This window comes from Oncorhynchus mykiss, chromosome 14 (genome assembly GCF_057628025.1).
Source record: "Oncorhynchus mykiss isolate SJ-2025 chromosome 14, ASM5762802v1, whole genome shotgun sequence".
Classification (NCBI taxonomy): Eukaryota; Metazoa; Chordata; class Actinopteri; order Salmoniformes; family Salmonidae; genus Oncorhynchus; species Oncorhynchus mykiss.
This window is the reverse complement of record NC_143035.1, coordinates 20460359-20488346: the sequence shown is the minus strand read 5'-3', so window position 1 is coordinate 20488346 and position 27988 is coordinate 20460359. Positions and strand designations below refer to the sequence as shown.

The 27988-nt window shown below is 43.6% G+C and overlaps 1 protein-coding gene across 1 annotated transcript; it reads left to right on the top strand.

Moving 5' to 3' along the window:
• Positions 1-27915, top strand: LOC110488962 (inositol polyphosphate 5-phosphatase OCRL). Its single transcript, XM_036943126.2, has 23 exons — positions 1-102; positions 4683-4774; positions 5261-5299; positions 5946-6059; positions 8950-9135; positions 9448-9715; positions 10659-10814; positions 11421-11522; positions 11899-12013; positions 12180-12296; positions 12645-12826; positions 13189-13300; positions 13582-13691; positions 14185-14320; positions 14563-14673; positions 15068-15233; positions 15653-15888; positions 16937-16960; positions 22577-22696; positions 23075-23159; positions 23752-23879; positions 24111-24222; positions 24628-27915. Coding segments are annotated over exons 1-23 (2838 nt in total). The 5' UTR covers positions 1-100; the 3' UTR covers positions 24753-27915.
• The last annotated feature ends 73 nt before the right edge of the window (positions 27916-27988 follow it).

Genomic DNA, 27988 nt, shown 5'->3' with positions numbered 1-27988 from the left:
CCTTAATAGTGATGCTCAAACTGTAAGAGGACAGGAGGTAAGGCTGTCCGGTCAGAAGGAGCCCAGGCTACTGTCACTGATTGAGTTCTCTGGGGAGTTTATGTAAGTACTAACATTAGAGAACTCAGTGTCTGAAAATGTATGTTCATTCATATCTGCCTTTCTCACCCATACTGGGTCATAATGATGAGTTGTACTCAAGTGGTCAGGTTTATTTCTGTCAAGCAGTGGTGTACAATTTGAGATGAAACATTGCATTGCAAAACCTCTTCCTGTCCGACTGCTACTTGCAGGACATTTTTGCTTGTGTGGACCATCTGTACAAGACTATGCAGAAAGACCATACCAATGTTTGCCATGGTGTTCTGTAGTCTACCTTGCATTACAAGGTTCCTCATTATGTTTTTAGCAGCATAATGTTTGAGGGTGAGTGATGATTGACAGGTATGCCTCTAGAAAGACACAGTGCAGCACTACAGCATAAAACGATAGACCGGTGCAGCATGCCTGAATTGATCCGCAGGCTGTGTCCTGATGGGAGTTCACCTCCAAATGCATGCAGACCATTTAATTACAAACCTCAGATTGCCTAGTGGTTTTCATGTCAGAATCTCATGTTGACGCAGTCAGCTGCCAAAGTGGCTTTTTCTGCAATCAGATGTTTTTATATATTGTTTTGATATCGGGGCACGGACCCCCTGCAGTACCTCCCCACTTTTAGAAGCCTGGGTTTACAGCACCACTCTAGGCTTTATCTGACAGCCAGCACATGAGGAGATTCTCAGTCATCAGCTCTGAACATGGTTGCTTGTTTGATGTTTTTGTTTAGTGTGTGATAATACTCAGGACCATTTCAGCTGGTGTGTGTGTGTGCAGTAGAAAGACAGAGGTTAGCCCCAGTGCCAGCCATCACGCTGCCTATTATGTCTGTATCCCACCACCACTCTAATGAGACTCACATGAGAGCGCACACAAACTCCGTGGTCGACTACGTAAATGCATTAAAACTATGTACACACTGAGCCAAGGCACTTAACCTGCTCCAACCTCTATGTATCTAACAGCCCCCTGCTCCAACCTCTATGTATCTAACAGCCCCCTGCTCCAACCTGTATGTATCTAACAGCCCCCTGCTCCAACCTGTATGTATCTAATAGCCCCCTGCTCCAACTTGTATGTATCTAACAGCCCCCTGCTCCAACCTGTATGTATCTAATAGCTCCCTGCTCCAACCTGTATGTATCTAATAGCCCCCTGCTCCAACCTGTATGTATCTAACAGCCCCCTGCTCCAACCTGTATGTATCTAACAGCCCCCTGCTCCAACCTGTATGTATCTAACAGCCCCCTGCTCCAACCTGTATGTATCTAACAGCCCCCTGCTCCAACCTGTATGTATCTAATAGCCCCCTGCTCCAACCTGTATGTATCTAATAGCCCCCTGCTCCAACCTGTATGTATCTAATAGCCCCCTGCTCCGACCTCTATGTATCTAACAGCCCCCTGCTCCGACCTCTATGTATCTAACAGCCCCCTGCTCCGACCTCTATGTATCTAACAGCCCCCTGCTCCGACCTCTATGTATCTAACAGCCCCCTGCTCCGACCTCTATGTATCTAACAGCCCCCTGCTCCGACCTGTATATATGTACATTGCATTCTGAAAATATTCAGACCCCTTGACTTTTTCAGCATTTTGTTACGTTACAGCCTTATTCAAAAATGTATTTAATGTCTTTTCCCCTCAATTTACACACACTATCCCATAATAACAAAGCAAAAAATGTTTTTTTGTGTGCAAATTGATAAAAAAAAAAAAGAATAACTATCATATTTACATAAGTATTCAGACCCTTTACTCCGTACTTTGTTGAAGTACCTTTGGCAGTGATTACAGCCTTGTCTTTTTGGAACACCTGTATTTGGGAAGTTTCTCCCAATCCTCTCTGCAGATCCTCTCAAGCTCTGTCAGGTTGGATGGGGAGCATCACTGCACAGCTATTTTCAGGTCTCTCTAGAGATGTTCGATCGGGTTCAAGTCCGGGCTCTGGCTGGGCCACTCGAGGACATTCAGAGACTTGTCCCGATGCCACTCCTGCGTTGTCTTGGCTGTGTGCTTAGGGTCGTTGTCCTGTTGGAAGGTGAACCTTCGCCCCAGTCTGACGTCCTGATCGCTCTGGAGCAGGTCATCAAGGATCTCTCTGTACTTTACTCCGTTCATCTTTCCCTCGATCCTGACTAGACTATTAGGCCCTGCTGCAGAAAAACATCCCCACATCATGATGCTGCCACCACCATGCTTCACCGTAGGGATGGGACCAGGTTTCCTCCAGACGTGACACTTGGCATTCAGGCCAAAGAGTTTAATCTTGGTTTCATCAGACCAGAGAATGTTGTTTCTCATGGTCTGAGAGTCCTTTAGGTGCCTTTTGGCAAACTCCAAGCGGGCTGTCATGTGCCTTTTGAGGCTTCCGTCTGGCCACTCTACCATAAAGGCCTGATTGGTGCTGCAGAGATGGTTGTCCTTCTGGATGGTTCTCCCATCTCCACAGAGGAACTCCGGAGCTCTGTCAGAGCCAGCTCTTGGAAGAGTTTTGGTGGTTCCAAACTTCTTCCATTTAAGAATGATGGAGGCCACTGTGTTCTTGGGGACCTTCAATGCTGTAGACATTTTTGTGGTACGCTTCCCCAGATCTTCCCCAGTGCTTCGACACAATCCTGTCCCAGAGTTCCACGGACAGTCCTTCGACCTCATTGCTTGGTATTTGCTCTGATATGCACTGGCAACTGTGGGACCTTATGTAGACAGGTGTGTGCCTTTCCAAATCATGTCCAATCAATTGAATTTACCACAGGTGGATTCTAATGAAGCTGTAAAAACATCTCTAGGATGATCAATGGAAACAGGATGCACTTGAGCTCAATTTCGAGTCTCATAGCAAAGGGTCTGAATACTTATGTAAATAAATAACGTATTTCTGATTTTTTATTTTTATAAGAAAAACCTGTTTTTGATGTGTCATTATGGGGTATAATGTTTAGATTGAGAAAAAAGATTGAATCAATTTTAAAATCAGGCTGTAATGTAACAATGTGGAATACGTTTCTGAATGCACTGTCTGTGTGTCTTTCGGAGGTTGGGATGAAGTGGAAGTCACATTTCGGTTGGACATTGTATACAATTGGTGAATAAAGTGAACTTAATCTAAGCCCTGCTCTAGTCTGAGTAGTAGGCCTATGCTATGCTCTCATAGGCTGAGATGTATAATTTATTTATCTAGGCAAGTCAGTTAAGACAAATTCTTATTGACCGGGGTAGGCTGTCCTTGTAAATCTCGGACGATGCTGTGCCAATTGTGCGCCGCCCTATGGGACTCGCAATCACAGCCGGATGTGATACAGCCTGGATTCGAACCAGGGACTGTAGTGCCACCTCTTGGACTGAGATGCAGTGCCTTAGACCGCTCATAAATGAGTGATTACCAGGAGAGGTACTAGGAGGGGAAGATGTCAGGCATGTGTACTTCCAATGTCAAATGGGTTTTCAATTATGTTATGTTACTCTAGAGCTGGGACGATAAACTGAAAACTATCGACACGATCACTTATCGCAGGCATTTCATTATGATAAAGTTAGGTCGTCTATACTAGCCTATAAGTTATGAAATTAAATAAGTTATGGTTGATCGTTAATGGGACAATTGATGGCTACAGCCATCAAACTAGTAGTAGCTTAAAGGATAATAAAAAAAAATGTTAAACTGTGGTAGATATCTATGTTATGATCGTATCGTTCGATCTATCGTGGTCGCATCAATTCATGGAATTTATCGCAATATGGGTTAGAGTTAGAGTTATCGCCCAGACAGAGCTTGCCATAGTATTATTAGGTCTACTTGTTGATGATAGGTGGAACCTATTAGGTCTATATATAATGACAAGGGACTTTATAGGGGTGTTTTGGAAGAGAAGTTGGGTATACTACTTACGATGCCATCTCCAGCTAGCCTATTTGGAACAGAGTGTCCTGACCTGACACATTCAGACAAGCAGCCAGGGTTGCATCATGTTCCACTTCTGCACAGTAATCACATTTCTTGTTAAGAGTTGAAAGGAAGTGTGGACATGTTCTGACGCCCTGCCTGCTGCTGTACAGTCATTGGTAGGGAGTGAGACTTGACCTACATTAACCCTCATCACAGCTCAGACAGACGCTCCATTTGAGTTGGATTAGAGCTCAGGCCTTGTGATCATTTTCATATGAGGCTCTCATTTATTTGAATGTGTTGCATGGATTTCGGTTGGAATCGACTTCAGTTCACGGATGCTTTGGCTGTTGCATTGTCATCATCAGGGAGAGAAATATGACCCCACATTAACCCACACATCACAGCTCTGAAGCTCTAACATAAATACCTAATCATTTACTTTTCATTGCGCTTGCATTTTAATATCTTGCATCATGAAACGGCAACTGTTTGGGCTAAGTTACATAAGTTCTGTTTACGTTGATCTTTTTCCACTTAAATGTTTTAGGGAAGTCTGTAAAATCACTATGACAACACCTCTCTTGCTCACTATACTGCATGAGGTTTTATGCAAATTAGATTAAATGAAACTTCCTATCTGAAGACCAACCATGTAGGGTGCTGTATTCAAATATAATCCTCTCCTCTCCCTCCAGGTTAGGTGTTTTGGCTAACCCTGATACTGTTGTGTCCTGTCCGGTACATCAGTTGTCCATACCCATCAACAGTCATTTTCAGATTGTGCGAGGTAAGTGACCACCGGGTCTCAATTCACCTTTTAAATTCCATGTATGCCTACCATTTAGTTTTTCAATGTAACTAGGCTAAATGTTTGGGAAGTGTTATTGAATGGTACCATTGTTTGCAGTGCATGCTAAGGAAATGCTATTGAACTGCTACAGTTCAGAGCAGATTTCAGAGATTTGATATAGAACGGTTCCTGTACCAACAGACAGCTGATTGTGATGCAGAGCCCCTCTCTTGTAAAGCCTGCAGGCATTTAAACTTGACATTCCTTAACTCCCTACCATGGTAGCAGTATTAACTCAAGGTTATTGCTTGTCGTAGTGGAACAAGTCCAAGGTGCTTTGTTTACGATGGCCAGACATTTGAAAGTCAACAGCTAGTAGCTAGAGCCTATTGAAACCTGTTGACATATTCACTCTTCCCCACAGACCTTTGAGCCTCACGTTTACAACTCTTTAATGTTCTCTTTTTAACTGCTTTATTTCAGAGGCCGAAGAAGCGCTGCTCATTGACTTGCCATCAAAAAGTAAGTAAGACTTTTCTCCTCATACTTCTGTTTTTTAAATGGTCATCCACCTTGATAGGAATTGTTTCTAGTGGAGGTTTGCTATAAGTAAGTCAGCATCATTGTGTTGTTGTTTCAAACTTTATTATAGGAGCTTATGTGCAAGACCAGTGTTGTGGAAACAGTACTACAATAACAACATGACAATCGTTTGTAACAGAGCTCTTCATCCAATTTGGTTACATTTTTAGTGCATGCCATGCATGCCCTGAGCTCCATGCCTGGTTGTCTCTGCAGATTTATTTAGTTGCAAAAGTTGGTCATGAGTTGCCTGTGGCTATGGGACAACCTGCACTCTGTTGAAATAGCTCACTGTTGGCAAATCACTGTCTACCTCATTTTGTGCGGAGTTGGTAGACATGCAAGTGGACATGGGTAGTGTCTCCATGGTTGTGGTGAGTGAGTAAATGGTATATTTGTATAGGCTAAGTTGTGGTGAATGTAACAACGTATCCTGTCATGTGTTGTCTGCCTGCCCCTCCTGCCCTGTCACTCTATACCCAGCAATAATTGCCCCTTAGGAATAAATAGTGTATTGAATTGAATGAGTCTGTGGTAGCCATAAGGGGAGTCAATGGTGGATGTGTGTTTCTCCCTGCCCCTCCAGCTTGCGTTAGGATACGGGTCAGAGGGGAGAAAGCCCTGGAGCTGATTCTGGAGCTCCAGGATGATGAGCGCAGCCAGTCCTTCTTCTCCCAGTTGAAGAGAGCCAAGCAGCAAGGTGAGCCAGTCTCTCTCTCGCCCTCGCTCTTTCTCTCTTTTTCTCTTTCACTCTGTCTTTCACACTCAGTCTCTCGCTCTGTCTCTCGCTCTCTGTCTCTCGCTCTCTGTCTCTCGCTCTCTGTCTCTCGCTCTCTGTCTCTCGCTCTCTGTCTCTCGCTCTCTGTCTCTCGCTCTCTGTCTCTCGCTCTCTGTCTCTCGCTCTCTGTCTCTCGCTCTCTGTCTCTCGCTCTCTGTCTCTCACTAAATCACGCTCTCTGTCTCTCGCTGTCTCACGCTCTCTGTCTCTCGCTGTCTCACGCTCTCTGTCTCTCGCTGTCTCGCGCTCTATCTCTCGCTGTCTCGCGCTCTCTGTCTCGCGCTGTTTCGCGCTCAGTCTCGCGCTCTCTGTCTCTCGCTGTCTCTCTATCGCTGTCTCGCGCTCTCGGTCTCTCGCTGTCTCGCGCTTTCTGTCTCTCGCTGTCTCGCGCTCTCTGTCTCTCGCTGTTTCGCGCTCTCTGTCTCTCGCTGTTTCGCGCTCTCTGTCTCTCGCTGTCTCGCGCTCTCTGTCTCTCGCTGTCTCGCGCTCTCTGTCTCTCGCTGTCTCGCGCTCTCTGTCTCTCGCTGTTTCGCGCTCTCTGTCTCTCGCTGTTTCGCGCTCTCTGTCTCTCGCTGTTTCGCGCTCTCTGTCTCTCGCTGTTTCGCGCTCTCTGTCTCTCGCTGTTTCGCGCTCTCTGTCTCTCGCTGTTTCGCGCTCTCTATCTCTCGCTGTCTCGCGCTCTCTGTCTCTCGCTGTTTCGCGCTCAGTCTCGCGCTCTCTGTCTCTCGCTGTCTCTCTATCGCTGTCTCGCGCTTTCGGTCTCTCGCTGTCTCGCGCTTTCTGTCTCTCGCTGTCTCGCGCTTTCTGTCTCTCGCTGTCTCGCGCTTTCTGTCTCTCGCTGTCTCGCGCTTTCTGTCTCTCGCTGTCTCGCGCTTTCTGTCTCTCGCTGTCTCGCGCTTTCTGTCTCTCGCTGTCTCGCGCTTTCTGTCTCTCGCTGTCTCGCGCTCTCTGTCTCTCGCTGTTTCGCTCTCGCTGTCTCTCGCTGTTTCGCGCTCTCTGTCTCTCGCTGTTTCGCGCTCTCAGTCTCTCTCTGTCTCGCGCTCTGTCTTTCGCTGTCTCGGGCTCGCTGTCTCGTGCTCTGTCTCTCGCACTCTGTCTCTCGCTGTCTCGCACTCTGTCTCTCGCTGTCTCGCACTCTCTCTCGCTGTCTCGCACTCTCTCTCGCTGTCTCTCGCTGTCTCTCGCGCTCTCTCTCGAGCTCTCTCTCGAGCTGTCTCGCACCCTCGCTGTCTCTCGCTCTCTGTCTCTCGCTCTCTGTCTCTCGCGCTCTGTCTCTCGCTCTCTGTCTCTCGCTCTCTGTCTCTCGCTCTCTGTCTCTCGCTCTCTGTCTCTCGCTCTCTGTCTCTCGCTCTCTGTCTCTCGCTCTCTGTCTCTCGCTCTCTGTCTCTCGCTGTCTCATGCTCTCAGTCTCGCTGTCTCTCGCTGTCTCGCGCTCTCTCTTGCTTCTCTCTTTCTCTTGGTTCTCTCTCTGCTCAACACTACTATGTATTATTCATGAACTCATCCAACATGTATTTATTTCCCCAGGGTGACTGACTTCCACGCCTTAGTAATTTCCCCCTACGTCCTCTTCTCTCACGTTTCACCTATGTCCACCGGTTACATTCCTCAGCTATGTTTACGGTCAGAGGCCCCTTTCAAGGTGGCAGTGGCACCGTACCTACTGGTATGTCCTATCTCTGATGTTGAGTTACCAGAGCCACAGTTGATAATCTCCTGTAGCCGTGTCTTTTGATTTAGTTTTGACTGTGGTTGATGTGGATTGTGGCTTATCTAAATGGGATTACTCGTATCACGTTAATATTGGTGTCCACTGTCTTCATATAATTTGCCACAGTTAAAAGACTGGCAGGGCTCTACGCTGACCTTTATTACAAGGTGCATGTGTGTGTGTACGTTGAAAAATGTAGGCGCACACAAAGACATTTAGGAGCACAATTAAAAATATGAACGGTTTTATAGATTGAGTCCTTCATTCTTCTAAGCGCACTGGTGCTCCTAAATTAACATTCCAGGTTAAACAACAAAATATTTAGGCGCATAAGCGAGTGAAATGGTCTCACTGTAGAGCCCTGACTGTGTCCCATCACTACTCTGTTATAGATGCATTGTATATAGACTAATGTTTCAACCCCCCAAAAGTGCTAAAAATATAGAAAATCCATTACATTTCTTAATGATTATGACCTCATTTACAACACCCACTCCTGGAATATTGAAAGCAATAGGCTATCTATTTTAAATATAGGTCCCCAAGCAGTTTGGCTTGATTGGGGACAGTAACAGTTTTTGAAATGTCGAACCATTGCCTTGGCATGGCTGATTTAATGATTGAGACAGTGTAACCCCATTACCACAGGCTGAGGGTTGCTTCCCAAATGGCACCCTATTTCCTATGAGCCCTGGTCAAAAGTAGTGCACTTTATAGGGAATAGGGTGCCATTTGTGACACATCCTCTTTCTCTCGAACAGCCCTGCTGTGCTGGGTGTTGCCTCATTTCCCTAACATTTTATCTCTAGTAGTATTTGCGTTGTGAAAGGTCAATAGAAACAAGATGGGTGTGTATAGAACAATGAGTGTGATCCTTGGAAGGGAGTGTTGTCGTGCTATTGTCATTGTATTGCATTTCTCTTTAGATCTACAAAAAAACAACCTAGATTTACTGTAATCTATGAGATCATTCTTGGCACTCGTATTAGGTTGCTTTCCACATTTGCAGTTTGCAACGTGTAGAGAAATGCTGTCTCATGTAACTCACAGAGTAGCTTTGTCTCTTGATTGAGTGATCCAGCGCTGCCAACTTTTCCACAGTCGAGTCCAAAAGCAAAGCGATGGATCCTATCATGCCGGCTCCCCGCAAGGTCTCTGTCCCAGTCCCACCCATCCCTCCTCAGAGAGGGATCCACAAAGCTGTCAACTCTCACACCAAGCCCACCGGCGTACCGCCACCGCCTCCCAACCTCAACAACAGCTCTTCAGCCAACCAGACCGGCACAGGTATGGACACATGGATAATATTGGTCAAATTGAATGAAGAAGTTCAAATTGATTGCATTTTATATAGAGCTTTTCCAGATTCTCAAAGCCCTTGACATTGTATAGAGTAACTTAACCTTATCCAGAACCAATGTCCAGCGCCCAGCTGGGTGATGCTACTGCAGCCATTTTGCACCGGATAGTTACCAGACATCAGCACACATTACAATCAAGAGGTCAGGTGTGAATCCTAGACACTTGTTGCATATGACGGTTGAATGATACAGTGAATGTCACAAGGTTTCTCACATATGAATCTCTCCTCTATCTCAGCTGACAGACAGGACCCAGCTCTCTCTCTGGCCATAGACTTTGGCTTCGAGGACAACTTCAATAATTCCCTCAAAGTGGAGGAGAAGAAGAACCAGCAGAATGGCATCGGGCCCCCCCGGGAAGCTCCTCCAGTTCCCCCTCTGCCTCCACGTAAAGGCTCCTACACTCCCTCCAATCCTCTCCCACCCACACCCATCCCCACTTCCAAAGACAGAGTTTCGTCCATACAGGCTAAAGATGCCGCCTTCATCACGCCTTCCAAAACAGAGTGAGTGTTACCAGTAGGACCGTCCCATAGTATGCTCATCCTATTGGAGATGTTTTTTTTTCCCTTTAAAGAACTATCTGTATTTGGCTTCTGTAGAGTACCACAGTAAGAGTCATAATACTTATAAAACCTAGTGGTCAAACAGGGAAATGGTTCCTATCACTTTTCCACTGTTCATTTTTCCCATAGGGGATTTTTAGAAACACTTAAAATAGGGGCTGTGTTTCATGTAGGCTTACCCTGGCATGAAGTTTTGATAGCTATGTAAATTTCTCTAGGACAAGGTGACTTCTATCATTATATTCACCTGTATTTAACCCTCAAAAATGAAATCCTAATTAGCTGCTAATGTGGCTATCATAAAGAACTACAAATCCCATGATGATCTGGGCGAGACTGCTGAACCGAGTCAACGGTAAGGATCTCTGGATGAACTATCTGATGTTAGCTAAATGTAGTAATAAAGAAATTGGCAATATTTATTTAAATTTACAATTCTATGAACTGTCTTATGCAAGTTTTCAATTGACATAATGCCTGTTAGCAAAGGTGTTAGCTAGAGGAGCTTGTAGTTTTGCATGTAATTTACTTTGATGCTAATTAGCATTTTGATAAAAGTCACCTTGTCCTAGAGAGATATACATGGTTATCAAAACGCCACACCAGGGTAAGCCTAAACGAAATACAGACCTTATTTTAAGTGTTTATCAAATCCCCTATGGGAAAAATGAATAGAAAAACGAATGGAACCATTTCCTTGTTTGACCGCTAAGTTTTATGGGTATTATGGCACCTTCACTGTGGGGCTCATTTGGTGTCAAAGGGCCTCTATTTATAATTTCGGTGGCCTAGATCTTGATTTGTAGCCTTTACATCACACCCTACCTGAAAAATAATGTAATGGAATAACTGTGGGAACGACTCACCTCACCTGATGTTGCAGTCTTAGTGTTGACCGGCCCACCTCGTGGTGTGACAGCCCCACCACCAACAGCATGCGGAACGCCATGTTCTCCACTCAGGCCAGCCAGAGAGAGTACCTCATCAAACACCGCCTGGCCAAGAAGGAGAAGGAATACGTAGACATCAAGGACTTCAGGTGACTGTCCATGGGTTTGTGTGGATGGTGGGTGGGGCAGTGAGTCACCGGCTGGGTTCAAACCTGGGCCTCCTGTGTGACCACATTAGCTTGTGGAGATGATGCAAGTCTTCAGGTCTCAACCAAGGCAACATCACAAGAGTGGTTCATTGAACCAGCTCCATTACATATGCTCCCCTGCAGTAGCCACTTGTGAGTCTGGCCAGAAAGTTGAGGAGATCCATTGAAAGTTGAGGAGATCCATTGAAAGTTGAGGAGATCCATTGAAAGTTGAGGAGATCCATTGAAAGTTGAGGAGATCCATTGAAAGTTGAGGAGATCCATTGAAAGTTGAGGAGATCCATTGAAAGTTGAGGAGATCCTTTGAAAGTGGGTTATAGCAGCAGTTATTCCACATTTTTCTGTAGTTTTTCCGTGGTCCATTTTCAAAATGTGCAGGGTCCTGGGTTGAACTAAAAGTGTCTAAGCCAACTTTTAGTCACTGAGCTGTAAGTTCTTATTCTTAGCTGTAACCCTTATCAGGCTACACTCTAGCACTAAACTCACACATGTTTCTGTCTACATAAGTATGTGAATGTCTATATAAGAATGTTTTGTGTGTTTCAGATTCTTTTCTGGAACGTGGAATGTGAATGGCCAGTCTCCAGACAGCAGTCTAGAGCCCTGGCTGTGTTGTTCTCTAGAACCCCCTGACGTCTACGCTCTGGGGTCAGTGACATGTCTATCTGAGTACCCAATGTCTTCTACACAGTATGTATGAAGGAATGAACCTGGGTCGTATTCATCAGTGCACATCGTAGCAAAAATGTTTTGCAACGAAAAACGAAGACAAGCGTTTCTTATTGGACAACTTCAGGTAGTCCCTCTCTTCTTCAGTCCGTTTTCTTCTGTTTGTTGCCTCGTGAATACGACCCAGAGTTGTGGAACTAACAATTGGATCCTCTTAATTCCTCATTAATGATGGGATGGACGTTGCTAGTTGTAAACTAGACATTTCATTACATACTATAAAGAGTGCTTTTGAAGACTTTCCCAAACATTGGAACTACCGCACTGATTTCCCTGTGCATTCTGGGTGCTGTAGTTTCCAGGAGCTGGACCTGAGCACAGAGGCCTTCTTCTATCTGGACTCCTCTAAGGAACAGCTGTGGGTAGAGGCTGTGGAGAGAAGTCTGCACCCCAAAGCCAAGTACAAGATGGTGAGTCAATGAGCGGAATCTTCTCATCTTCAACACAAATGGTTTAATCAACTACAATATTACATTATTGTGATTATACACTGAGAACAGCGGATGTTGATAAACTGACAAGTTTGGTTCATAATAGGTTGATAGAAGCATCCATATCCAAATTCTGTCTCCCCAGGTGCGTACCATTCGACTAGTGGGCATGATGCTAGTGGTGTTTGTCAACAAGGTGCACAAGAATCACATTAAAGAGGTTGCGGCGGAGCACGTGGGAACTGGCATCATGGGGAAAATGGTACGAACGAGTCAAGTCAACTAAGAGGAAGTGTTTGTGTTTGCCCTTTGCTCCCATTAACTTTACGACTTAATAACATCCTAACTTTAAACTTTATGACATTTATAGATACAGTAGGTACATAGAACATAGACATAATGTAAATGATTAGATATTTGAATACCGCAATAATATACTGCTACTGCAAAGTATTGTAGTATTATGTTCATATACTGTAAAAAGGTATAGTTTTTCATATAACTAGTGTCCTTTAAACCCAAACGGCCTGAGCATCTGTTGCAAGACGCTTTACTAAACAAACAAATCAATCAGTCAGTCAACGTACAATGTTTTCTTTTCTCATTCCAGGGCAACAAGGGAGGTGTGGCGGTGCGCTTTGTGTTCCACAACACCAGCTTCTGCTTTGTCAACTCCCACCTGGCGGCCCACGTCGAGGACTTTGAGAGGAGGAACCAGGACTACAAAGACATCTGTGCCCGCATGAGATTCCACATGCTAGACCACCCTCCCCACAATATCGTCAAACACGAGTCAGTCCCCTCCAAGACCCATACTGTAGAGTCATAGTTCCAATGTCTACATTAGCATACCACTTAGTGCATTAGCCATGTATTCTCAGTACTACTATATGTTTCAGGGTCAAGGGGCTTACAGTAGTCATTACTATTATAGATGGAATTCTTTGGTGCTAATGTAATTAAATCCCAGAGAGAGAGACATTCTCAGGCAATAGTCCGGCATTTCAACATGTCATTTAACTGTAAAATAGTGTAACCATGCCACAGTATTTTTTCTTCATACAGTGTAATGTGTAAACGTATGGTATTACTGTAAGACTGTTTACATGCTGTTGTGTTACAATACATAACTCTTCATCCATTCTGTGGTCCAGTGTAGTGATCTGGGTAGGAGATCTGAACTACCGGTTGTTTGTGTACGATGCAGCTGAGGTCAAACAGCTCATCTCCCACAACCAACTGAGGAAACTGCAGGAGTATGACCAGGTGAAAATACACACACACACACACACACATCTGTTATCTAGTCCGTTGTCAATGTTTTAAACACTTTTTAAAATGTATATTAAAATACGAATGAACTAATGCTTGAAGTCATGTTGGCATTTTAAAGTTCTGCACAACAACAAAAAGAAAGACATTCAATATAACAAAGCCGGATTTCATTTCCTCTTTTCTCTGGTTTAAAGGGTTATAAATACTGGAGTTCCTCTGTCTGTCTCTGAATAATGTGTTGTTGGTATATTTCCCCTTCTGCCTCTATGAAGCTGAATATCCAGAGACAGAACAAGCGAGCTTTCACAGACTTCATGGAGGGAGAGATCAATTTCATGCCCACGTACAAGTATGACGCCAAGACGGACCGCTGGGACTCTAGGTAAAATACCACTGATCCGGATTCCTTTCCCACCAATCACATACTTCTAGAACACCCATAGAGTTTTGTAGTCTGATGTGTCAGCTGTTACCCCCCCACCCTCCACCCAACTGAGTCCAAAGGATATACCCCGTGTAGGCTAATCCTCATATGCCATAGCACCTTGAATATTCATGTTAACATACCTGGTAAGATCAAACCTGAAAAGTCATATTTCCAACCATTCTCTCCAATATTGACGAGGTGGGCCGGGCCCCCTAAGCAGCTTTGTACCCCACTGCCTAAATTACACCCCACTGCCTAAATAACACCCCCCCCCCCCCCCCCCCCCCCCCCCCCCCCAGTGGTTCCCACAGTTTGGGAACCACTGCCTTATTGGACTAAGTCCACGTTGTCAATCACTGTTTCAATCTGCTATCTTTCATTTGGTGCCGAATGAACAGCTGACTCCGTGTCTCTACCCCTTGTCTTTTTCTCTGGGGTTCTCCTGTAGTGGGAAGTGTCGTGTCCCAGCGTGGTGCGATCGGATCCTATGGAGGGGCAGTAATGTGAAGCAGCTCCACTACAGGAGTCACATGGAACTGAAGACCAGCGACCACAAGCCTGTCAGCTCCCTCTTCAGTGTCGGGGTGAGGATCATGTAAACACACACACACAGAATCTGGAAATCACATCTGACTGATTGAGGTCGAGACAGTCAAGGGAGACCTGACATTCACAAGGAGTCCATTTAGTAAAATACACGTACCTTTAACATACTATACAGCTCATTGAGGATCATAAAATACAAGTTTGTTCTTGAGTAGCGTGCTTTATGCTATATTGAATGAATCGTTGTTGGATTGATAAATTCTATTTGTGTGTGTCACAGGTGAAGGTGGTGAACGAGGCACGCCACAAGAAAGTCTTTGAGGAGATTGTGCGCATGATGGACAGGATGGAGAACGAATTCCTCCCGTCTCTGGCACTGACCCACAGAGAGGTGAGTCAACAGAACACAGAGACATGATTCTCATCTTATTGATTTCCTGTCCAGCATTTCCTCCCCCCTGATATTTTGTGTCATATCAATAAGTCTGTTTTGTCAGTGAAGTCATATTGATACCAAGACAGCAAGTATTGAGTCAGGGACTTGTGATTTAAAATCCTGATGAAAAATGATAGCCTAAGAAAATGGACAAGTCTGCCCAGATGCTTGAGTTACTTTGCAGGTGTAGAATGGTATGGGGATCTATTTGCATTTCAAACAATCTACTGCATAGATCAAACAAACATTCTTGCACTCTGGCTTACTATAACAATGTCTGTGAGTCTGTCCTCCTCTCAACCTCTCTCTTTCTCTCCCCTGCTCTCCATCTCTCCCTCGCCTCCCATAGTTCACCTTTAAGGACGTCAAGTTCCGCCAGCTGCAGCGGGAGAGTTTTGTGATCTCTAACGACGGGCAGGTCGCCTGCCACTTTGTCTTCATCCCCAAGCTCAACGACTTGCAGTACTGCAAGAACTGGCTCCGCGCTGAGCCCAGCGAAGGCTTCCTAGAGCCCAGTAAGTCTCCTTCACTTTCAGCCACGCAGTCACACATAATTATCACACCATAATTTGCCAATAAATTAATAAAAAAATCCTACAATGTGATTTTCTGGATTTTTTTTCTCATTTTGTCTGTCGTAGTTGAAGTGTACCTATGATGAACATTACAGGCCTCTCTCATCTTTTTAAGTGGGAGAACTTGCACAATTGGTGGCTGACTAAATACTTTTTTGCCCCACTGTATGAACTGTTCTCAATGGTGTCATTCATCTTTTGTCATACCACCAGGGCTGTTTTCTTGAGGCACCAAAACCAAAGAAAATAGACAAACAAATCCTACCTGGATTAAGAAACGCTCATGTCTAGTTTTATTACAAATTGTTGTCAATGGCATACCCAAATGAACACTTCCCTTCTCGGTCTCTCCCCACCAGACGAAACTTTAGAGATCTTCCTGGATGTGTACGTGAGCAAGGACTCGGTGACGCTGCTCAACTTGGGAGAGGACGCCATCGAAGACATCCTGGTGCTGCACCTGGACCGAGGCAAGGACTACTTCATCACCATCTCCGGCAACTACCTGCCCAGCTGCTTCGGTACCTCGCTGGAGACCCTGTGCCACATAAAGAAGCCCATCCGGGAGGTCCCCATCACCAAGCTCATCGACCTGGTGAGTGGAACTAGCTAATGTGAAGTTGCTGTAGCAACCAGGGAGGGATACGTTCAAGGTAGGATAGGAGTGATGTTTGTATTGAAAAGCCATTTAAATAGTGTTCATTGCAGGATTAATTGAACAGTCAATACATTTAGTGTTCATGCAGGATTAATTGAACAGTCAATACAATGTCCATTTTTTTATATACTTCTTTAGTCATCTGCAATGGCAGATAGTTGTTTTTCTCCATGACACTTTTGGCACGAGACTCCGCTAAACTTGGCTTCCCTAACCCTAAACCTTCTAAATGGGTAAGAAATCAAAAACAGCTAACACTGCAGCAGGCCTCAAAGACTGGTGTTGAAGAGTACATAGATTTGGTCTAGATATTTGTCCATGTCTCAACCTGTGGCTGTGTTTTAGAATCCCCAAGGGGATAAGGAAGTGGCAATTCGTGTGTACAAATGTCAGAAGGGTTTTCCTGAAACATTGGGAGCACTGACTAAGTCTAGACTAGTCATATACTCGGGTCTACTTTATAATACAAAAAGTCTGTCCATGCATTTCTCCATATTGTTATTTTACACGGGCTATCTATATCCACCTTGGCCTTAGTTAGAGTCTATGTTTATATGATCCATTTCAAATGATCTCTTGCTTCCACGGTCACTATTCTAATGTCATTCTGTTTGACTCTGCACGGGTACATTTGTTTGGAATAATTCAATTTTAAAGGTTCAATCTGTAACTTTTTGACCCCCTGAAATGCTCAAGAAATCAATGCTGAAACAAAAAACCACTACAATCAGTGTGTATTACACTCGCATAAAGACCCTCTCCCAGTCTTGGCAGCCCGGGACAATACTTTTTTGAAATCAGAAATGACCTACAGATCGCACTTTTAACACAGCCTATCATTATCTTCCTGACTCCTTGGTGGTTATGCATTATCTCCTGTCTACAGTATCTCCTCTGTTCTCTCTTCTTTCTGTCTCCTCCCTCATTGCCTCTCATTGCCTTGATCATTCCTTTCCAACTCTTCACTGCTCTGCTGGGGGCGAAGGGAGAGGACAGCTACGTGGAAAAGGTACATTCTACACGGTGTGTCCACCGTAGAAATAGAATAGTTAGAGTCGTTCTATTTCTATGGTGTCCCACTCTCCACTGTGAGGCTAATCTGATGCCCTGCTGTTGCTCAGCGATGTAGGCAACCCAGGTTCTAGTCAAGTAGTGTTGCTTTTCTGATTTGACATAAAAACACCTGAAATTGACCAAATATATACAGGACCTCGTGTTCTGGATTAGGGAAGCACATTGGTTCAGACAAAACCATGGTCAATTTTTACATGCTAAGGGCTTCAGTCACTGTAGGTCTCTAGACCCAGTGGTGTCCTGTCTGTCCCTGTTACAGTAGTAGTAGTTATAGTACAGGTCTCTAGACCCAGTGGTGTCCTGTCTGTCCCTGTTACAGTAGTAGTAGTTATAGTACAGGTCTCTAGACCCAGTGGTGTCCTGTCTGTCCCTGTTACAGTAGTAGTAGTTATAGTACAGGTCTCTAGACCCAGTGGTGTCCTGTCTGTCCCTTTTACAGTAGTATTAGTTATAGTACAGGTCTCTAGACCCAGTGGTGTCCTGTCTGTCCCTGTTACAGTAGTAGTAGTTATAGTACAGGTCTCTAGACCCAGTGGTGTCCTGTCTGTCCCTTTTACAGTAGTAGTAGTTATAGTACAGGTCTCTAGACCCAGTGGTGTCCTGTCTGTCCCTGTTACAGTAGTAGTAGTTATAGTACAGGTCTCTAGACCCAGTGGTGTCCTGTCTGTCCCTGTTACAGTAGTAGTAGTTATAGTACAGGTCTCTAGACCCAGTGGTGTCCTGTCTGTCCCTGTTACAGTAGTAGTAGTTGTACTAGTCCTCAATGTAATATCCCCATAAGACTGTCATTAAATGTGCCTGAGTGCATATTATAAGCTCTGTATTTCAAAACCCTTATGAAGGCCAGAAGCCCCAACTGCAATAAATACGCTTTTTTTATTTAATTCCATTGTCCTCCAAGTATTGCTGAATCTCCTCTCTCCTCATTTCATGCATCTTGATTGGAAAGAGACCCATGGCTCCTCAGGAACAGGGTTAGAGTTAAAATGTACAGGAGGGTAGCTCTCCAGGAACAGGGTTGGAGTTAAAACCTACAGGAGGGTAGCTCTCCAGGAATAAGGTTGGAGTTAACCTACTGGAGGGTAACTCGCCAGGAACAGGGTTAGAGTTCAAACCTACAGGAGAGTAGCTCTCCATGTACAGGGTTGGAGTAAAACCTACAGGAGGGTAGCTCTCCAGGAACAGGGTTGGAGTTAAAACCTACAGGAGGGTAGCTTTCCAGAAACAGGGTTGGAGTTAAAACCTACAGGAGGGTAGCTCTCCAGGAACAGGGTTGGAGTTAAAACCTACAGGAGGGTAGTAAATCAACATCCAGGGCCTGATGTAATAGAGTTCTGTAAAAGCCTTTATTTCTGGTTGTAGCCAAGGCGACATCTTTCTTAGAAGCTGCACTCAAATACCCTTAAGGAACAACGGTAGCACTTTGAGAGGCTCTCTAACTCTTACAATAACTTCGGCCTAGCTCTTGATATTGTAATTGGCTCTGCAGGCTATCACGGTGTCCCACTCCAGTCCTGTGAGTGTGTGTATCCGTATGTGTGACCCCCACTGCCAGAGCTTATTTTTGGACCCACTCTCGCTTGTTCTCAGCTAGATACGAAACAATGCGATCCACTCCCAGTTAAATGGCTGTCCTCCAAGACGACCCGACATCCAACCCTCGAGATAATCCACTCTAATATGTTCCCTATACCTGAAATGACACGCAATGTGCCATATTATGTAATAATTTTAGGAATGGAATCAACGTTCTGATCAATGCGAAGGTGATAGCACAGGATGAATCAAATCCTCCTTAGGAATTAAGCAGCTCATAAGTTTATGAATCGACCGGGTAAAGTTGGGTAAAGCTGGTTCCAGTCACGTTACAAACCATAGAGATGATGTGTCAGAATCAGCCTGTGCTCTGACACCATTTCTTCAGTATACTGTAGTATCTATGATGGTTCTCTAAGTATAGTATCTATGTTTCTAACATGTTGTGATGGTTCTCTCAGTATCGTATCTATGTTTCTAACATGTTGTGATGGTTCTCTCAGTATAGTATCTATGATGGTTCTCTCAGTATCGTATCTATGTTTCTAACGTGATGGTTCTCTCAGTATAGTATCTATGTTTCTAACATGTTGTGATGGTTCTCTCAGTATAGTATCTATGTTTCTAACGTGATGGTTCTCTCAGTATCGTATCTATGTTTCTAACATGTTGTGATGGTTCTCTCAGTATAGTATCTATGTTTCTAACATGTTGTGATGGTTCTCTCAGTATAGTATCTATGTTTCTAACATGTTGTGATGGTTCTCTCAGTATAGTATCTATGATGGTTCTCTCAGTATCATATCTATGTTTCTAACATGTTGTGATGGTTCTCTCAGTATAGTATCTATGTTTCTAACATGTGATGGTTCTCTCAGTATCGTATCTATGTTTCTAACATGTTGTGATGGTTCTCTCAGTATAGTATCTATGTTTCTAACGTGATGGTTCTCTCAGTATAGTATCTATGTTTCTAACATGTTGTGATGGTTCTCTCAGTATAGTATCTATGTTTCTAACATGTTGTGATGGTTCTCTCAGTATAGTATCTATGTTTCTAACATGTTCTGATGGTTCTCTCAGTATAGTATCTATGATGGTTCTCTCAGTATCGTATCTATGTTTCTAACATGTTGTGATGGTTCTCTCAGTATAGTATCTATGTTTCTAACATGTTGTGATGGTTCTCTCAGTATAGTATCTATGTTTCTAACGTGATGGTTCTCTCAGTATAGTATCTATGTTTCTAACGTGATGGTTCTCTCAGTATCGTATCTATGTTTCTAACATGTTGTGATGGTTCTCTCAGTATCGTATCTATGTTTCTAACATGTTGTGATGGTTCTCTCAGTATAGTATCTATGTTTCTAACATGTTGTGATGGTTCTCTCAGTATCGTATCTATGTTTCTAACATGTTGTGATGGTTCTCTCAGTATAGTATCTATGTTTCTAACGTGATGGTTCTCTCAGTATCGTATCTATGTTTCTAACGTGATGGTTCTCTCAGTATCGTATCTATGTTTCTAACATGTTGTGATGGTTCTCTCAGTATCGTATCTATGTTTCTAACGTGATGGTTCTCTCAGTATCGTATCTATGTTTCTAACATGTTGTGATGGTTCTCTCAGTATAGTATCTATGTTTCTAACGTGATGGTTCTCTCAGTATAGTATCTATGTTTCTAACATGTTGTGATGGTTCTCTCAGTATCATATCTATGTTTCTAACATGTTGTGATGGTTCTCTCAGTATAGTATCTATGTTTCTAACGTGATGGTTCTCTCAGTATAGTATCTATGTTTCTAACGTGATGGTTCTCTCAGTATCGTATCTATGTTTCTAACATGTTGTGATGGTTCTCTCAGTATCGTATCTATGTTTCTAACATGTTGTGATGGTTCTCTCAGTATAGTATCTATGTTTCTAACGTGATGGTTCTCTCAGTATAGTATCTATGTTTCTAACATGTTGTGATGGTTCTCTCGGTATCGTATCTATGTTTCTAACATGTTGTGATGGTTCTCTCAGTATCGTATCTATGTTTCTAACATGTTGTGATGGTTTTCTCAGTATCGTATCTATGTTTCTAACATGTTGTGATGATTCTCTCAGTATAGTATCTATGATGGTTCTCTCAGTATAGTATCTATGATGGTTCTCTCAGTATAGTATCTATGTTTCTAACATGTTGTGATGGTTCTCTCAGTATAGTATCTATGTTTCTAACATGTTGTGATGGTTCTCTCAGTATAGTATCTATGTTTCTAACATGTTGTGATGGTTCTCTCAGTATAGTATCTATGTTTCTAACATGTTGTGATGGTTCTCTCAGTATAGTATCTATGTTTCTAACGTGATGGTTCTCTCAGTATCGTATCTATGTTTCTAACATGTTGTGATGGTTCTCTCAGTATAGTATCTATGTTTCTAACATGTTGTGATGGTTCTCTCAGTATCGTATCTATGTTTCTAACATGTTGTGATGATTCTCTCAGTATAGTATCTATGTTTCTAACATGTTGTGATGGTTCTCTCAGTATCGTATCTATGTTTCTAACGTGATGGTTCTCTCAGTATCGTATCTATGTTTCTAACATGTTGTGATGGTTCTCTCAGTATAGTATCTATGTTTCTAACATGTTGTGATGGTTCTCTCAGTATCGTATCTATGTTTCTAACATGTTGTGATGGTTCTCTCAGTATAGTATCTATGTTTCTAACGTGATGGTTCTCTCAGTATAGTATCTATGTTTCTAACGTGATGGTTCTCTCAGTATCGTATCTATGTTTCTAACATGTTGTGATGGTTCTCTCAGTATCGTATCTATGTTTCTAACATGTTGTGATGGTTCTCTCAGTATAGTATCTATGTTTCTAACGTGATGGTTCTCTCAGTATAGTATCTATGTTTCTAACATGTTGTGATGGTTCTCTCGGTATCGTATCTATGTTTCTAACATGTTGTGATGGTTCTCTCAGTATCGTATCTATGTTTCTAACATGTTGTGATGGTTTTCTCAGTATCGTATCTATGTTTCTAACATGTTGTGATGATTCTCTCAGTATAGTATCTATGATGGTTCTCTCAGTATAGTATCTATGATGGTTCTCTCAGTATAGTATCTATGTTTCTAACATGTTGTGATGGTTCTCTCAGTATAGTATCTATGTTTCTAACGTGATGGTTCTCTCAGTATCGTATCTATGTTTCTAACATGTTGTGATGGTTCTCTCAGTATCGTATCTATGTTTCTAACATGTTGTGATGGTTCTCTCAGTATAGTATCTATGTTTCTAACATGTTGTGATGGTTCTCTCAGTATCGTATCTATGTTTCTAACGTGATGGTTCTCTCAGTATGGTATCTATGTTTCTAACATGTTGTGATGGTTCTCTCAGTATAGTATCTATGTTTCTAACGTGATGGTTCTCTCAGTATCGTATCTATGTTTCTAACATGTTGTGATGGTTCTCTCAGTATAGTATCTATGTTTCTAACATGTTGTGATGGTTCTCTCAGTATCGTATCTATGTTTCTAACATGTTGTGATGATTCTCTCAGTATAGTATCTATGTTTCTAACATGTTGTGATGGTTCTCTCAGTATAGTATCTATGTTTCTAACATGTTGTGATGGTTCTCTCAGTATCGTATCTATGTTTCTAACATGTTGTGATGGTTCTCTCAGTATCGTATCTATGTTTCTAACATGTTGTGATGGTTCTCTCAGTATAGTATCTATGTTTCTAACATGTTGTGATGGTTCTCTCAGTATCGTATCTATGTTTCTAACATGTTGTGATGGTTCTCTCAGTATCGTATCTATGTTTCTAACATGTTGTGATGGTTCTCTCAGTATAGTATCTATGTTTCTAACATGTTGTGATGGTTCTCTCAGTATAGTATCTATGATGGTTCTCTCAGTATAGTATCTATGTTTCTAACATGTTGTGATGGTTCTCTCAGTATAGTATCTTATGTTTCTAACATGTTGTGGTTGTGTGTTACTTCAGGAGAAGTCCAGGCTGAGCTTCCTGATGGTGGACAGTGCCGGCACGGAGGACAAGCCCTTAAAGATTCCCAAGGAGGTGTGGCTGCTGGTGAACCACCTCTTTACCATGTCCTGCCAGCAGGTGAGAGGATAGTTAAGGGAAATGTTCACAGCACTTTTATTTCTAGGTCGTACCACATCTGAGTATGTTTTTAATCTCAGTAATGAAGATTCTGAAATGCTGTTTGCAGTGAATTTGGATGATTTTCAGAATGAGGTATTCCTTAGAGGGGTAACCTTGGTTAACAAGGAATCCAAACAGAATATCACTCCATTTCACTATTGTCACTTCGGTTTGAAGAAGTGAAACAGCGCAAAATTCAGTTTGTATTCCAGGCTAACTCTTCTAGGCACTATTCTAGACTTAGTCTTTCAGCCCGTAAATAGTATTCTACCCTACCCTTATTTCAACGTCATTTCAAAACGACATTCTCCTGTAAACTCCTTGCCGTTCTTCCAGGAGGACCTGTTCCAGACACCGGGCCTGCAGGAGGAGCTGCAGGGTGTCATCGACTGCCTGGACACCAGCATTCCTGACTCAATCCGTATCCTTACTCACATGTCCCCAGTCATTCCTGACTCCATCCGTAATCCTTACTCATATGTCCCCAGTCATTCCTGACTCCATCCGTAATCCTTACTCATATGTCCCCAGTCATTCCTGACTCCATCCGTAATCTTTACTCATATGTCCCCAGTCATTCCTGACTCCATCCGTAATCCTTACTCATATGACCCTAGTCATTCCAACCCCCCTGGCCCAGATCCGCTAGTAAGCCCAGCCCTGTAACAGGACACTGTGACTGAGATGCCACACAGTTAGTTGGGTCACTGCGATAAAGCGGCTGCTATACACAGACTGGTGCCAAGGCATAGATTAGCAGTGTGGAGGAAGTATGATATCTGTGGTAGTTGGGGGGTGTACGGTGTGCAATCTTCCTGTCCGTCCGTATGCTCACGCACCAACACACACAACCAGCTTGTTTGAGGGTAGCTGTTTAGGATTCAAGGGGATTTGTAGATCAGGGATTCAACATGTAGTCATGTTCAAACACTGTACACCCACCCTCGGCCATAAATCTGTCCCCCCCCCAACTTTGTCTGACTGTTTCTGACTGTTCCCTGACTGTGTGTCAGCTGGTTGTAACCACTCCGTGGCCGAGGCCCTGTTGATATTCCTGGAAGCTCTGCCGGAGCCAGTGGTCTGTTACGAGCACTACCAGCGCAGCCTGGACTGCTCCCATGACAGCCGCCTCTGCAAACAGGTGCAGTGAATTCAATTACGATTTTAGGGTGGCCTAACATTAAATATTTTCACATAAAAGTCATTTTATATGAATCTGGAAATGGATATGAGTAGGAGTCATTGACTTCTGTTGAATCAATAAAGTTAATATGTATAATCATTGTAAAACATACAACATAGTTTGTCCTCTTGGCTCTACAAGGGGCTGGTTGTAGTTCTCATCTGTCTTTTCTCTGGGCTGTTTTGTCAGTTGATCTCCCAGCTGCCCCGGGCTCACCGCAACGTCTTCCGCTACCTGATGGCCTTCCTCAAGGAGCTGCTGAAATATGCCCACAACAACAACCTCACTGCCAACCTCATAGGTCAGTTCCCCATGGCCACATTTTCTATAACCTACAAGTGCTTTTTCAGTAGGGTACACTGTAGCAAAGCGTTATGCCACAGAATGCAAATATCTGTGTTCTTATTGGACATGTTCAGACATAGTAGTATGTCCCCGCTTCTCTCCAATTCAAAACTTATCTTCCATACTGAACACGACCCAGATTTAGGGTCAATACTACTTCAATTCAATAAATTCAGGAAATGAAATTCCCAGGTCTAGAATAGAAAAATGTGATTTATTTTCAGTAATGTTGATAAAACATTTAACTGGAGTTTCAATTCAGTGAATTTAAATGAAACGGCTCTAAACCCATGTTGCTTTAGAAATGCCTCTTTCTCACATCTTCCTCTACCTCTCTTTCCGCCACTGTGCCCCATGCCAGCTACCCTCTTTGCCAGCCTGCTCATCCGACCCCCGCCCAACATGGTGGGCCGACAGACAGCGCAGGACCGACAGAGAGCCATCGACTTCATTCTGGGCTTCCTCATGGGAGGGGACGAGGAGTGAGGGGTCAGGGGATCAGACCGCCAGGACCTTTTGATGACAGACTGAGGAATGGGGTTTTGGTGGACACACGGTCCATGTATGTGTGTAAGGGACCATGGTGGATTGTGTTGTGGGAGAACAAACAGTGCAATTATATGGGACCCTCTCTTATCAGACTCTTAGCAATGCCCCAGCCCCCAGCCTTTGTAGTGCTGTACTTCAGTCACTCACAACCATCACCATTAACCAAGTCCCATAGTTTTCATCTCTGCTCATTGTGTGGCTGCAGGACCAGGAGTTTAGATGTTGGGCAGCTTGGAGTGACAGTGAACAGTCAACTGACTGACGCCCCACTCCCCAGGCAACCCCCACTGAGGACTGTTCCGTGCCCCATTCAACCCCCACTGAGGACTGTTCCGTGCCCCATTCAACCCCCACTGAGGACTGTTCCGTGCCCCATTCAACCCCCACTGAGGACTGTTCCGTGCCCCAGTCAACCCCCACTGAGGACTGTTCCGTGCCCCAGTCAACCCCCACTGAGGACTGTTCCGTGCCCCATTCAACCCCCACTGAGGACTGTTCCGTGCCCCATTCAACCCCCACTGAGGACTGTTCCGTGCCCCATTCAACCCCCACTGAGGACTGTTCCGTGCCCCATTCAACCCCCACTGAGGACTGTTCCGTGCCCCATTCAACCCCCACTGAGGACTGTTCCGTGCCCCATTCAACCCCAACTGAGGACTGTTCCATGCCAAAACGACTCCCTTTACCTGATTTGAATGTGAACTCTGAATGGAAGTACAATATGTATGTAGGAACCCACAGATACTAAGATAATGATGATCTGTTAGTACGTTACACTAAAGATACACGTAGAGGGTCGTGCAGAAAATTTGGATCGCATTCTACCTGGTAGATATTCCTCCGAGGGAACGATTCAGCCCATGGGTACGTAGTGATATCGCACGCAAGAGACTTCTGGTGAACACAGAGAGACTAAATGAATCCTTGCTTGTCCGAAATACTGACCAAGGAAGTTTGACGTTCTTCTACAAGATAATGATGACAATCCGGAGCAGTCCTTTCTGGGATCTGGGAGACATATTGGGAGATATGTTAGAACTCTCAGTGGGCTATGGTGTAAACAAATGTTATTTATCATTTATATTTTCTCCTTACATAACTTTGTACCATCTTTAGAGTTTATTTCAACTTCATACTTCTTTTAAGAGACCACATTTTGGATATTGAACGTTATCGTGAGTTAGGCTGATTTCTCCATTCAAGTACATTACAACTCTGAACCCAAGTCACACTAACTTGACACTAACTTGACAGTAGAGTGATCAGTCATCCCTCCTGCTTGTACAGTATGTGCTATTCTACGGGCCAGTTTCTCAGACCCAGATTCATCTTATTGGAGAGTTAACATTCGCGATTGAGCATGCTTTTTTTTTTTTGTTCAAGAGTGGTTCAATGTGGTTGTCTCATCCAGCTATCTTAAGATGAATGCACTAATTGTGAGTCGCTCTGGATAAGAGTGTCTGCTACATGACTAAAATGAGGTGGCTTTTAGTCTTGAGTCCGGGAAAAACCCTCCCTACAGTGTGCTACAGAACATAACAAAGACAAACCCACTACGGCATCGATGTCTTAACTGTTGCAAACAGTCCCTCTCCTGTCCGTATTGACCTCTTGTGGGTTTTTTGACTCTGCTGTCACCTCTTATTATGGTGGTGCAAACCGTGTGTTCAATATGTATGTATTGTTTGTTGGTCATGCAGGTACCATCGTTTAAATGCTTGTTTATATGTTTATTTTCTCGCTTCTGCCTCGCTGTCTGCCTCGCTGTCTGCCTCGCTGTCTGCCTTCATACTGGTTAGAGCCTCATTGCATTGGGCCGGTGTGCTCAGGCAGGGGAATTCTTGTCACAGTCGATTCAGACAATATAATGCCCTGTTTTACTGTCTTGAGTTTCATCTAAAGTAGCACCCTATACCCTATATAATGCACTACTTTTGACCCGAGAGCGCTGGTCAAAAGTAGTGTGCTATATAGGGGAAAGGGTGCCATTTCGGACATACCCTAATACTTTTTTCAGTTGCAAAGCATTTTTTTACAGTGCAGGTTGAACAGGATTTAGATGTTCATTACTCTCCGCTGAGACAAAACTGTTTTTTCCCCCCTAATGCTGTCGTGGAACGTGTTATGGTTGTGAAACGAGGAACTCTAATGCTGTGACATTTCTACAGTGTTTCTTCCCTTTGTTTTCCACACTGTCGTCTAGTAACGTTGGTAATAAGGCGTGAAAACAGCTCCTGGCTGGCCTGTTGTGTGACACGCTTGGTCTATGACACTTGTTTCCACTGGAAATGTTTCCCTCTCTTATGTCTCCAGTCAACTAATCTAGCCAGAAAAGCCTGTTACTTAGTCAACAGACATGTACTGTAATCTAGCCAGAAAAGCTACAGAAAAGGCATTCAAAGTTTTAAAGTGTTTTTTAATATCGCATGATCTTGTAGCTAACACAATGACAGGCTGTTAATCAAAGCACTTAACAGTTTGGTTGTCTCTCTGTCAGCTCTCACCCAGAGAGGATTTTGAGTGGAGTTTTCCCAAGTCGTGTGTGACTTCCGGACTGCAATCATCCATACAGTACATTCGCTTTGCTTAGCTTTGCCAAACCATGATTGGCCCTGGATGGATTGGTCCTACCTGTTGTCTCGGACTCTAACCGAGGAGGAACAGTGAATCTGAGATTGTCATCTCATTCACAACACAAAGCTTTTACATCAGAGACGAGGTCATCTCCAGCTGCAGAGATATTGTTAGAATTGAATATTCAAATTGGGAGATGAACCCACACTCATGTTGTCCTAGCTGTCCCTTCATCTGTGGTCTGTCTGTGTTTTCATGTGTTGTCTTTTCCTGCTCTGCTCCCCTTCATACTGTGGCTTTTGTAATGGTCTGTCTAGTAATAATGCTACATGTGCACAGCTGTTTTTGGTATTTTTAATTTATTTAACGGAAATAAAATAATGTATGAAAAAAACACTTTGTATCTAACCTCTTTAATTGGTGTACCCAGTTGTTCACAGGTGAAACACTCAACAGCCCTTTGGGAATCCTTTCTATCTTGTAAACACCATCTAGATAAAAAATAAATAATATTGTGACATACTTACTATGGCTGACTTGTCTGCTCCATGTCAAATGTCCAGCTGCTGACGCTAACCCCTGTAGTTAGACCAGTCAGC

Bases quoted from the DNA above. Each gene is read 5' to 3' on its own strand.
- LOC110488962 (XM_036943126.2), top strand. The intron at 12,014-12,179 runs GTGAGTCAATGA...CTGTCTCCCCAG, and splicing joins CCAAAGCCAAGTACAAGATG to GTGCGTACCATTCGACTAGT. The intron at 15,234-15,652 runs GTAAGTCTCCTT...TCTCCCCACCAG, and splicing joins CGAAGGCTTCCTAGAGCCCA to ACGAAACTTTAGAGATCTTC.